Here is a 13,281-nt window from a genome sequence, read left to right as displayed (position 1 = left end):
ATGGAGGCCGAGAGGCCACAAAATCAAAAGAGAAGAGTCTATTTTGGGAAGTGACCTTGAGCACCAAGCTCAGCCTGTGGCTTACACACAGGTGGGGCAGGGGCATGCCTGGCAGCGGAGATGAAGATGGGTACACTAGCTACCTCAGCTCTCAGAGCTCCCTTCTCCAGAGCTGGCCCTGGGCGAATCACCTGGGGCCCAGCTACAGCCCCAAGGGACCCTGGCGGTAGCTGATACAGGAAGATGACATGCATGGGGGAAATCACATTTTAATTGCATCCTCCAGGCCTGTCTGTCAACTCTGCCAACAAGTGTACTTGTGACACATGTCAAGCACTTCAAGGAAGTAAAAGGCTGTCCACAAAACCCAGCCCTCCCCACAGGAGCCTACTTACTTATTGAAGAGATGATTGTCCACCTTGATCTTGCTGTAAGCTTTGAAGTCGTCTGGCATTAGCATGACAGGGACAGGGACATTGCTCAGCTCATTGATCTGCAAAGCAAGGCCAAAGCGAGGGACTTAACCAGGAGGTCACAGCCTTAGAGACAGGAAGGTGCAACTCGGACTGTATTCCCCCTCCAGGCTCTCTCCCCTGCTTCCGCTCTTCTTTGGAGTAATTCATTCCCAGCCACACCTCCACCTGTTGAGTCTCCTCTGCCTAACAAGGTGGAGTTCGATGTGGGATCCCCCCCCCAGTCTGCTGTAAATGTTTTATTACCACTGGTTAATAAAGACGCTGCTTTGGCCTATGGCAAAGGCAGAATATAGCAAGGTGAGAAATCCAAGCGAAGATCGAGGAGGAAAAAAGGTAAAGTTAGGCAGAAGCCATGTAGCTCCCAAAGAAGAAGGACACCAGACTCTGGCCAGTAAGCCACAGCCTTGTGGCAATGCACAGATTAGTAGAAATGGGTTAATTTAAGATGTAAGAGCTAGCTAGGAATTTGCCTGAGCCATTGGCCAAACAGTGTTGGAATTAATATAGATCTTGTGTGGTTATTCGGGTCCGGGCAGCCAGAAAACGAAAGAAGAGTCTCTATTTACACAATGGTGCCCTACTGGGGCTAGAACCCACGACCCCGAGGTAAGAGTCTCGTACTCTACTGACTGAGTTAGCTGGGCACATGTTCCACGAAGCTTTCCTTGCTCCCCAGGCCTCCCAAATATTGTGGTTAATGCTGATAAACCTCATGGCTTGCTGGACTTCAGCTAGGCAAGGCCATGACTGATCTTTCTTTTCTTTCTAGTGCTAGAGGTCAACTCCAGAACTTTCCACGTGCCAGGCCACTGATTGTGCTAGCAGAGATCACCTAGTGACCTCTGGGGACTCCATGATGGCACCCTTACTTAACCTGAGAGTTATTCGATAAATATTAGTCAACCGTAATAAATACATTTATAAATGAATGCCCTGCAACCTCAGTGCATACTAACTGAAGCCTTTGGTTATCTTAGTACAAACCGAGGACCACTCAAGACATTAGCTCATGGCTAGGAAAAAAATGGGTGGATCTTTGTGGGTATACCGTCTATCTCCAGAGAATAATGGTTAAAATTAAAGGGATCGAGGTGCGTGTTACACGCCTTTAATCTCAGTACTCAAGAGGCAGCCTGAATTCAAGGCCAGCCTGATCTACATAGAGTTCCAGGCTAGCCAAGGCTACATAGTAAGAACCTGTCTCAGGAAAAAAAGAAAAAAAAAAAGATTAGTAAGCTGAGGAGTTAGACACCTGGCCCTGGCTCACTTTGATCCTCCTAACGAAAGCAAGACCAGTTCACCATGCAACAACCTGCCTATGCTGAACTGTTGGGGAGATACCTTGCCCCTACTACAAACAAGCCTTCTCAGTGTCAAACATGCACACACACACATACACTGCACCCCCAGGTAGTAGAGGCCTGGACGGGGAGCCAGGGAGACACAACACATACATACACACATATACACACACACCACATCCAGATAATAGAGGTTTGAACGGGGAGCCAGAAGACACCCACATACCCACACACCCACATCCCACCCCAGGTAATAGAGGCCTGGATGGGGAGCCAGGGAGACACAACTTACACACACACACACCCCACCCCCAGGTAATAGAGGCCTGGACAGGGAGCCAGGGAGACACAACACATATATGCACACATACACACACCACATTCAAATAGAGGCTTGAATGGGGAGCCAGGGAGACACCACATACACACACACACACACACACACACACACACACACACACACACGCGCGCGCGCGCGCGCCCCTAGAGGCCTGGACAGAGGCCGGCTCCTCATTGGTGCAGAGCTGAGGGCAGATCCTGCACTTCCTCATCCTGCTTAGCCAATTAGTGGTCTAATCAGCCACAGATGTCCTCCGCTATCACAGCAGAGCATTTGACATTTGACCCTCAACCCAGTGGCCACTAATGCATCTAATGCATTCAGGATTTACTGCGGAAACCTTAGTTGTGACTTAATGGACTGGGGGTGAGGGGCACAGCCTGGGTCTCCCAGACACGGTCTTTGCAGAACCTCTATTATCTACAGGAGGCCCCATGTGGCAGGAAGGGGATAACCTATAGTCATTAGGACTCCATCAGGAGTACAAATGGGGGAACCGGTATTTAATTTGCTTCTCCTTTTATAGTCTAAATCTTCTTTTACTTCGAAATGTCAGGTGATGGAGTAAGTTTCAAGTTAATTGGGTTAGCAAACCATTTCCCCAGAGTTGGTGAAGAGCCCGTTGCACTTACAGGTAAACTGAGGAATACGGAGTGTGTGCGGGGGTATTTAACCTACGGCTGGCAAAGCCTTGACTGGAACCGACACAGAAGCACATGCCAAGTAATTCCATCTACATGAGAAATCACACTACAGCCTGGGTAGGCTGGGAATTGCCAAGAGGAAGCGGACATAAGAAACATGTTCCTTCTCAGGCATGGTAGCACACACCTTTAGGAGCACCCCAGCACTCTGGAGGCAGAGGGAGGTGGAAACTATGAGTTCAAGGCCAGCCTGATCTACATAGCAAGTTTCAGGACAGTCAGGGCTACAAAGAAAGACCCTGTCTCCAAATAACCAACTAAACAACCCAAAAAGCAGCAACAGAATGTTCCAGGGCAATGAAAATCATCGAGGACCAGGAGTGGTGGCACATGTCAGTAATCCCAGCATTTGGGAAGAGAAAAATCAAGAGTGCAAAGCCAACTGAGCTACATGAGACCCTTTCTAAAACAAAACAAGGCAAAAGGCTAGCCATGTAACTCATTGGCAGAGCACCCGACTAGCATACACAAGGTCCTGGGTTCGATCCCTAGCACTGCAGAATAAATAAAAAGTAAATATAAAAAAAAAAAAACCAAAAAACTGGATCTCTGTGAGTTCCAGGCCAGTCTGGTCTATGAAGCAAGTTCCAGGACAGCCAGAGTTGTTAACACAGAGAAACCCTGTCACAAATCCCTCATCCCCTCCCCTCCTAAGAAGCCTGTTGTTTGGTCACATGAGCATATCCTTCTTTGTCAGAAGTCAGTAAACTGCACATTAAAAATTTGTGCTTTATTGTAGGCCCAGTTTTCCTTGATAAATAAAGTTTTACAATTTCCATTCACCATCTCCTGCGATGACCTTTCTTGGCTACGCCTTCCAGCAATCAAAAGCACAGTTGCCCTGCAAGGGTGCTCACAAGAGAACACGACCGTCTAATCTGTGCCTACAGCGGAAACCAGCCCGTTTCCTGGTTTTCCTGCCATCAGAGACAATTAATTCATGGTGGCTATCCCACATCCTTTTCCTGGCGTTTCAAGTCTTACCCTCAAAGTTAAAAGAGAACTAGACACTCGGGAGGCTGAAGCAGGAGGACCTCGAGTTTAAGGCCAGCCTGGGATACACAGAAGGATTCTGTCTGAAAAGAGTGGGTGTGGTGGGCATGCCTGGATCCTGGCAGCGAGAAGGCAGAGGCAGGAGGGTGAATCCGACAGGGACCATGAACACTAACAACAAAGAAGCAAGCAGGCCTGCCTTTGATTCCCACACTTGGGAAGCAGAAGCAGGCAGATCTGTTTGAGTTGGAGGCCAGCCTGGTCTACAAAGCTGGTTCTGGGCCATTCAGGCCTGCAGGGTGGTTAGGCTTGATCTCAAAACAAAAGGAAACCAAAAACATAAAAACAAAGGGCACTACAGAAAACGGAGTGCAGGGCTCTTATGCAACTCTGACTTTTCTTTACTGAGACTCTGCCTTCCTATGCAGACCAGGCTGGCCTGGCATCTGATGTGTAGAGCAGGCTGGCCTCAAACACGTGACCCTACTGCCTCTGTTTTCCCGTGCTCAGATCACCGTCATGCACATACCAAACTTCACTTCTGGCTTTCCGGTTCATCCCTCCATTAGGAAGAACATTTCCTTGGCTCAGAGAATATGTTTACTCCCAAACATTATATACGCTGCTACAAGCTGATTCTAGATTAGTCTAAGTCACAAACTTAGTGCTAAGGCCAGGGCTTGACACTTCTGGAACTAGAAAAGACTGTCTATTAACCATGGCTGATTATTCTAATAGGACCAGGCTGAATTATTCTAACAGGACCTACAAGGGAATGTGTTACTCATTAATTCTCTGAATCTTTTTTTTTTAAAGCTTTATTTTATGCATATATGTGTATGTCTGTGTATAGATATGTACATGAGTGTAGGTAGCTGAGGGGGCTAGAAGAGGGTGTCAGATCCTCTGGGGATGGAGCTACTCATCTCCAGGGTTGGAAATAGAAAGCAGAACTGGGGGGGTCCCCTGCAAGAGCAGCCCACACTTCTTTAGCTGGAGTTACAGAAGCTAGGAACCAAACTCTAGTACTCTGAAACAGCAGCAAGCAAGCGCTTAACTCCTGAGCCATCTCTCCAGCCCTTCATGGAACTCTTACTGTAAGAAAGTTTAAATGGCTGTACACTGGCGAGCTTTTCAATTTCATCCTCGTTATTGAGTATACAACCTCGTAACGGAACTTTTAAATGCAGCTAAAACAATGGCAAACAATCTAGATCTCACCTTTGTTTCCACGGAGCCGCATACACAGGTGGTAATTCACTCTAGGGATCAGAAGTAAGAACCCCCACTTAGTTGTGCTAAATTTTATATCCCTAGAGAGCTTTATTCAATTTCAATTGAACAGTACTTATCAAAACAGCCACTATATGATTTTCCATCTTAGATATATACGTGGCAGGAGGAGGGTGGATAGGGGGATATTGTATACACAAAAGAAACAAGACATGCTCTTGGGGGCATGAAACTAACCCGACACAGGGACTCTCCGAGAGTACACGATTCTCGAAGAGAATGAGCAAAGGTTCTAAGGGCAGCTCTGGCCCTGACACATCAGGCTAGAGACAGGGCACCTAAGCCGCTCCAGGCACTGCCAAGAATACTCCACACTGGGAGAGCCTACAATAAGATTACATTACATCTCTGTTTAAAAATTTTTTATGATGGGTGACAGTTACGTGGCTTGATCTGTTTGGGGAGGGGAGCCTGGCAGTGGCACCAGGACCTATCCCAGGTGCATGAACTGGCTTTTTGGAGCCCGTTCCCTATAGTGGGATACCTTGCTCAGCCTTGATATAGGGGTGGGGGGGAACTTGGTCCTGCCTCAAGATGGTACACCAAACTTTGTTGACTCCCCAAAAAAGGCCTTAAGCACTCTGAGGAGTGGAGGGGGATGGGAAGGGAGAGTAGGTAGGGGGCAGAAGGGGAAGGAGGGAGAACTGGAGTTGGTATGTAAAATGAAACATAAATTTTCTAACAAAAAAAGAAAAGAAGGAACAAGATGTAAGATGGAGTTAATCTGTTTTGTTTTGTTTTTTAAAAATCTTTCATGGCTGCCAGGAGGTGGTGAAAAACACCTTTAATCTCAGCACTCAGGAAGCAGAGGCAGGCAGATCTCTGTGAGTTCAAAGCTAGTCTGGTCTACAGAGCAAGTTTCAGGACAGCCAGAGCTACACAGAGAAACGCTATCTCAAAAGCAAAAAACAAACAAACAACAAAAAACAAAACAAAACAAAGAAACCTTCTAAGGCTCCTCATCAAGTCAGGGCAAAGCTGTAATTCCTTAGCCTAGCATTCAATACCTTTCCTGGTCTGGCTCAGTCTCTGCCAAACTTCTACTCCATTGACTTGAGGCCAGAGCTCGGGATATACAAACAAAAAGACATCTTTCCATTTGGCTGGGAGGACAGACAAGTAACAGAAGCGATGTGATGAGCGCTGGAACTGCGCGGAATATAAAGGGAGATGAAAAAGAAAAAACAGACTACGGGGCGGCTGGCTCTGCCGGCAAGTGGGAAAGCTCTGCTTGCTGGAGCCAGGGACAGAGAAGTGCATCTGGGTAAGGTCTAGAGTCATTCTCCAAAACAAGCCAGAGGAAGGGAATTCCAAGTGGTGGTGGGGATAGTGAGCACCAAGCCTCAGGTTCAAAATAACGCGCGTGTTTCTGGAGCAGTAAGTGTGCAAACACACGTGGGGGGGGGCAGCACTACAGGTCAGGGGCAAAGGGTGGGGGTGGGGTGACAGAGCCAAGACAAGTAAATGCTCCATCACGTTAGGAATATCAGTAACAGCTAACTGGACCTTGTGGTGTAGCAGGCTAACCTGGAGAGATCATGAATTCGAGACCAGCCTGCACTAGGTTTCGGAGCAAGTTGAAGGGCAGTTTTGAAAAACATGTCTCAAAGAGTTTAAAAAGAGGGCAGGAGAGTGGGTGGGCTGTGGGGCCAGGGTGACGGCTTGGCAGGTAAAGACACCTGTTACGAAGCCTGGTGGCCTGAGTTCCATCCCTGGAATTCTCCTGTTGGGAGGAAAAATTGACTCCTAAAACCTGCCCTCTGGCCTCCACACACACAGGATCACAAACAAACAAACAAAATACATAAATAAATGTTTTAAAATCAAATGAAAAAGAGTCAGGGTGGCAAGGTAGCCAGGTTAAAAAATAAAAATAATAAAATGAAGGTTTTGGGATGTAGTTTAGTATTAGAGCACTTGCCTACCTAGCACGTGCAAGGCTCTGAGTTCAACATCCAGAGCCATGAAAGATTAATTAATAACGAAAATAGCAGGTGCTTTTTTTACTGACTAAATCCCAGGTTGATGCTTTCTAAGACTGTAACATCAATATATTTAATAATTTTCTTTTCTATGTGTTTTTGTCCCTCAATTACTTATTTTGTGTGCATGTGTGCCCCAATGTGCAGGAAAGTCACTGATGGGCCCACTGCAACAGTTCAAACAGTAGGTAAGGGCGATAAGAATGAAAAGGTGCTGGGCACGGTGGCGCACGCTTTTAATCCCAGTGCTTGGGAGGCTGGGGCAGTGGGGTCTCTGTGAGTTCAAGGCCAGCCTGGTCTACACAGCTAGTTCCAGACAGCCAGGGATACACAGAGAAACTCTGTTTTTGTAAAACAAAACAAAAGGATAAGTAAAAAGAATGGAAAGGAGAAAGACCATGAAAATAATCCAAGATCTGGCTAAAAGTCAGCCATGTCCGAAAGGCTCCTCCCTGCTTCCCCCAGGTTTAATTAATTACCCATTCCTCTGCGCATCTTCACGAGCTAAGTGTCACATTTAGGGTAATTTGTAAAGCTGCATCTACTTATTTATTTATTGTTTATCATGAGTGCCAAGACGCATGTGTGTAGGTTAGAGGACAATGAATAGGGGCCGTTTTCCCCTGTCCTCCACCATGTGAGTCCCAGGAATTGAACACATATGGTCAGACACTACCTGCTAGGCCATCTCACAGGCCAGGGTAAGTAACTGTTTTACTTTCTTTCTTTTTTTTTTTTTGAGGGGGGTTTCATGACAGGGTTTCCCAGTAACTATGGAGCCAGTCCCGGAACAGCTCTGTAGTCCAGGCTGGCCTTGAACTCACAGAGATCCACCTGCCTCTGCCTCCAGAATGCTGGGATTAAAGGCTTGCGCCACCACCACCTGGCAGTAATTATTTCTTTACACGTCGATTTCTCTGCTTGGCTGAGAACCCTTAGTGTGTGACTGGAACTAAAAAGTTGCTTGATAAATGTTGAGCTGAGGGATGGATGAGCAGAAAAAACAAGGGAGTTGGGGTCTGAGGATAAGGGAGAGACAAGCAAGACTGCTGTTAGTGCCAGTATTTGCTCATCTGGAGGAAGGGAGGGTTAGCTGCCGAGGCTATGGCCGGAGTGTGAAGCCTCAAGTAGCAGAAAGATAAAAAGAAGCTTTACTTGGTAGACAAAGGGAACTTAAAGTTTTATAGCAGGCACGGTCTAGAAGAGGTACACTTGCTTTCCCGTCTGCACGGTCCAGAGCCTGTCTCTTCTGCAGCATCAAGAGCATCACAGAACACAGACCCATCTGAATGCCAGGCTCAGCACACCGCATTGGGGGGCAAGTCTGTCGCATCTCCTCACAGAAATGGCTTTTGGATTATCCACATGATTAATTCCACGAGCCATGAGCATAAATAATGCAGAGGCTAAACAGGCTGAGTAAGAAGCAAGGCTGGGCACAGTGGTTCACGCTTCCGCAACGGGGAGGAAGAAGCAGGCAGGTTACACGCCACACAGTGAGATCCTGGCTCAAAAGAAAATAACCCCAGCTACTTAGGAAGACTGCAAATCCAAGGCCTGCCTGGAACACAGAGGAAGTTTAGGCCACCCAGTGCAACTAAGTGAGATCCCATTTAAAATAATAATAAGAAAAATGGAAAGAGGCTAAGGGTATAACTCAGTTGGCAGAGTACTTGCCTAGCTTGTACATGGTCCTGGGTTTGGTAGCCAGCACTGCATAAAACTGAGAGTAATGATACATGCATGTAAATCTAGCACTCAGAAGGTGCAGGCAGGAGGTTCAGAAGTTCAAGGTCATCCTAGACTACAAAGAGAGTTTGGGGCCAGCTTGAGCCAGGAGGATGAGGGCTGCATTGCTCCTGATGGATTGCCAGCCCTTCTTGAAGGTTCTCTTTCTTCAGAAGCCTGATGTGAGGTTATTAAAGTTAAAGAAAAAAAAAAGTGCTTCCCTGTCTAACATGTACAAGTCTCTGGATTTATAACCATATTCTAGGACTGCCAAATAGATAGATAGATAAATAAATAAGCACAATGTTTTTAGATGCACAAAGGATTTAATAGACAGTCTCCAGTGAAAGTATACAATGGCCAGCGCATATGGAAGGATGCTTAACATCATTAGTTACCAGAGAAATGCAAATCAAAATCACAATGAAATACTGTTTCACACCCACTAGGATGCCTGTGCTAAAAAAGACAGTAACAAGTGTTGACAAGGATCTGGAGCAATCACATCACATGCTGCTGGTGGAAAAGTACAATGGGCTAGCCACTCTGGGGAAGAGCTGGCGCTTTCTCAGATGAGTAAATACAGAGTTCCCATCACTGCTACTACTCCTCCTGGTGAGCTCTGCATATGTGTGGTTTCTTAGGGGCACACAAACACAGGCAGGGCAGCCCTCCTGTTCCGTGTTCCTTCAGAGAGTACCTATTCCCTCATCCCAGACCCTTGGAACAAGGTTATCATCCGCTAAAACCCCAGTTTTCTCTTTCCTCGCTAGTTCCGCCCTGTCCGGCCCAACGGCTTCTACCCTCTTTCCTTCCAGAGATCAGTGACTGCCTGTCTTATCCAGGGACTCCAGTGACAACACTGAGTTCAAACGCCTCTCTTAACAAGCAAAACAAACCAGCTCCTTTATAAGGGCTTCTTCTTTCCACCCAGAAGTAAAGCAGCCGACTCATGAGAGGGGTAAGGGGTTTTTGCAGAGACCCGGCATTCACAGGTAATGTACTGTTTTAGCTCCAGACCTACACGACTAAAGGTTTCTTTCTTTTCTTTCTTTTTTTTTTGGTTTTTCGAGACAGGGTTTCTCTGTGGTTTTGGAGCCTGTCCTGGAACTAGCTCTGTAGACCAGGCTGGTCTCGAACTCACAGAGATCCGCCTGTCTCTGCCTCCCGAGTGCTGGGATTAAAGGCGTGCGCCACCACCGCCCGGCAAGACTAAAGGTTTCAATGGCCAATGAAGACCTGAAGAAAAGGTGATGTCTGAAGTCTGAAGGGATGAAGAGGAGTAACAGGAAGCTTCTGGAGACAGGGAATCTTCAGGAAAGGCCAGGAACCCAGCAGGAGCAGTGCAACCCTGATCCCCTGGAGAAATGGCCTTCTGGGTACCTAACTCACACGCAGCCTGTGCACCATGCTGTATGCCAGGATGCAGTAAGACAGGTAACTGGCCTTCAAAGCTCGCCTGTCCAGGTGATGCTCCACACCCCCTCCCATCTCCCGGGAGCATCGTGTTCAGAAGTGTGCGGATCTTGCCTAAAGTCAATGCTTTTCCAGCTAGCCCATCACACTTTCTCAAAGTTAGCCAAGGGAAATGGTGATCGCCCAGTCTACTTGCCGCTCTGAGTCTTTCATCACATACCCACATCTCTGTCGACTTCTAACTGCCCGTGAGAAAACCAAATACTATATACACTCACAGGAACTGGTATGCACAACAGGAGCACCCAAGTGCATGGACACACACATACACACATCCATACAAGCATGTGTGCATACAGACACACACACCACAGCAGGCGCACCCAAGTGCACAGACACACACATACACACATCCATACAAGCATGTGTGCATACACACACACACACACACACACACACTTTCTCCGAGGATCATCTAACCTCAGTCATGGCTGAGAGAGTAAAAGGAATAAGAGACCTGTCACTCAAGAATAGCCAGGTGATGGTGGTGCGCGCTTTTAACCCCAGCACTTGAGAGGAAGAGGCAGATCTTTGTGAGTTCCAGGTCAACCTGGTCTACAGAGTGAGTTTCAGGACAGTCAGGACTACACAGAGAAACCCTGTCTTTATAAAAAAAAAAAAAAAAACTGTCACTAACCAACAAAGCTTCTTGGAGCTGGACAAGGAACGGGTCTTACGGTGACCACAACCATACTACCCTCTGCCAAAGGCTTCAGTCTCACATGGGAAATAAGGGACCCGAAGTTAACCACCTTCAGGCTTCTACCAGCTCTCTGCCCAGACAGGACGCTTTCTAGTAAAAAGGAGTATGTCAAACAAAATCAAGGACTGACCTCCAGAAAGGGATTTAGGGTTCACATTTTGCTGACCCAGTTTCCCTGGAAATGTCAGATGACCCCAGCAGCAACAGGAAGCAAGAGGAACAAACTCTGTTCAGTGTTGACCTCCAGCAGCTTTAGAGGTCCAAGCATCACACTGCCCTGCCAGGATACTCATTAACCCCAGGGCGGGCAGGGAAGGCGTAACCTGCCCAAGACCAAGAGGCTGGCAAGGACCCTCGTTTGTACGTTGCTCTGCTGTATGGGACACAGAGGTCTGACACACTGGCTGAGGCTGCAGCTCCTCAATCTCCAGCCAAAGACCTCTCCAGGTCTTCTACCAACGCAACAGAAGATGAAGTCTTGCTGATCCTGGGCCCCTGGGTCACTGTTTGGTCTTACAGACAATTTCAAGCGTCCAGAAGAGCCAGGGAGTCTCAAGAATGAGATCCACAGGAGATCCAACACTTCATATTGCCCTCATTTTGAACTTAGGGTCCTCTCACTTGCCTGTTCCCAGTGGAAGGACTCACAAAGGAACGGCCAGAAGGCAAGGAGCAAGCCCTCAGAGAGGAAGAGGACAGACCCTAAATGAACCGCACATAAACAGTCAACCAGCTCAAACTGTCCACATCCAACTTCTTGGCAGAGGCTACTGCACAGTCTCAGAGTACCCAGTACCCGGGGGACCACGCATCTCGGACAACAATCGCCTTTATCACATCCTGGAAAACCGTGGGATAGACAAGAAGGCAACGTCTTTGAAATGAACACCACAGAAGATCGGAGTAGACATTATTATTTCTACAGCCAGGTCTACACTCTCTCAGGCCTTCTGTTCACTCTTCTCCTTCATCCAAAGGGACCCAAGTCAAGAGCCTGTGGTTCAGAGAAGCCTCTGCTTCTCCAGTTGGTGTACATCTTCATGAAGAAGAAGAAGAAGAAAAAGGAAACCCAGAGAGGATTTCCACAGCCAGAGAGAGGTAAGAAGGCCTAGAGGATGGGAAACTTTGAGCAGCCACACCAACCAAACAACCACAAACAGGAATAGTCAGGCAAGCCAGTGCCACTTGCCCTGTCAACTGGGCAATGATCTGGCAGCCAGCTCTAAGGGACAAGGGGGATAGCCATGCAACAAGCAGGCGGAGGTTAGAAGCGGCGGCGTCGCAGCACCCAGGCCTTCCCTCGGAGATCCGGGGGCTGCACAGAGCAAGCATTCGGACGCAGGAAGCCAGAGGAGCTGGAGCGAAGGGGAGACGGCGACGGTATAGCACGGGGACACCAGGCCTCGCGTGTAGAACGCGGAATGCACGCCCGGCCGGACAGCGTGCACGGGTGGGCGGGCATGCAAGTGGCTCGGCGGAGGGGTTGCAGGCGTCACCCGCGGGGCAAGCGTGGCGAGGCCCTGGGGAGTAGGGGCGCGCATGGGGAAGCTGGTTACCGTGTGGTTCACCCCCCACATCAGAACGCTGAGGATCGGCTCGCTGGCCCGGAATAGCTTCACTTTCTGGCACACGAAATGCTTCTTCTTGGTCTTGGTTTTGCTGGCGCTGAGAGGCGCCACCGCCACCGCCGTGGTGCTGGTGCAGTTGGACGACATGCCCGGGGCGGCGGCGGCGGCGGCGGCGGCGAAAGGGGGGGTGGCAGAGACAGCGCACCAGCGAGCGGCCCCAGGCCTCCCCCGAACCGATCCCCACCCCCGCTGCCTCACGGAGCCATGGTCGCGCCCGTCCCGTTACCTCCCCACCCCGCCCCGGTGGTTCCGTCCGCCCCACGCCCCGCCCTCGCCGCCCCGCCCCGCCCCGCCCCGGGGACCGGGCCAGCCCGTTCCTCACCCCGCCTCCGGGCGGCACCGCCCACCTACTCCCGGCCCCCCCTCCCCGTCGGAATGGTACCGCCCGCCCCGGGGCGCCTGCGGCTGCTCCGCCCACCCCTCCTCCCGGCTCTGCCAGGAGCCCAGCCGTGTTCACGCGCGGGAGTGAAGAAGGGGTAATGCACAGCCTTGAGGCACTCCCGAAGGAAAGCTCCTTGCTCGGGCCCTCCCAGAGCCGGGCTTCGGCTTTGCCTCAACCGGAGACATCAAGATGGCGGCAGCGCCGCAGCTCCGGGATGGGCGGAGGGGCCGGCCTGCGAGGAGGCTGGGACATACCATGCCCACCCCGGGGGAGAG

General features: G+C 49.4%; 1 protein-coding gene across 1 annotated transcript in view; it reads right to left on the bottom strand.

The window, feature by feature from the left end:
* The window catches only part of Pip4k2b (phosphatidylinositol-5-phosphate 4-kinase type 2 beta), a 29,678-nt gene extending 16,792 nt beyond the window's left edge, over window positions 1-12,886 (bottom strand). The window contains exons 1-2 of the mRNA XM_075990882.1: window positions 12,553-12,886; window positions 396-493 (exon numbers count right to left, since the gene is read on the bottom strand). Of these exons, the coding sequence (XP_075846997.1) occupies window positions 396-493; window positions 12,553-12,711 (257 nt within the window). The 5' untranslated portion in view covers window positions 12,712-12,886. The remainder of the gene's footprint in view (window positions 1-395; window positions 494-12,552) is intronic.
* Window positions 12,887-13,281: the final 395 nt, after the last annotated feature.

The sequence above is a fragment of the Microtus pennsylvanicus genome, chromosome 11, assembly GCF_037038515.1.
Source record: "Microtus pennsylvanicus isolate mMicPen1 chromosome 11, mMicPen1.hap1, whole genome shotgun sequence".
Lineage (NCBI taxonomy): Eukaryota > Metazoa > Chordata > Mammalia > Rodentia > Cricetidae > Microtus > Microtus pennsylvanicus.
The sequence above is the reverse complement of the archived record's forward strand: the minus strand, read 5'-3'. Positions and strand labels throughout refer to the sequence as shown.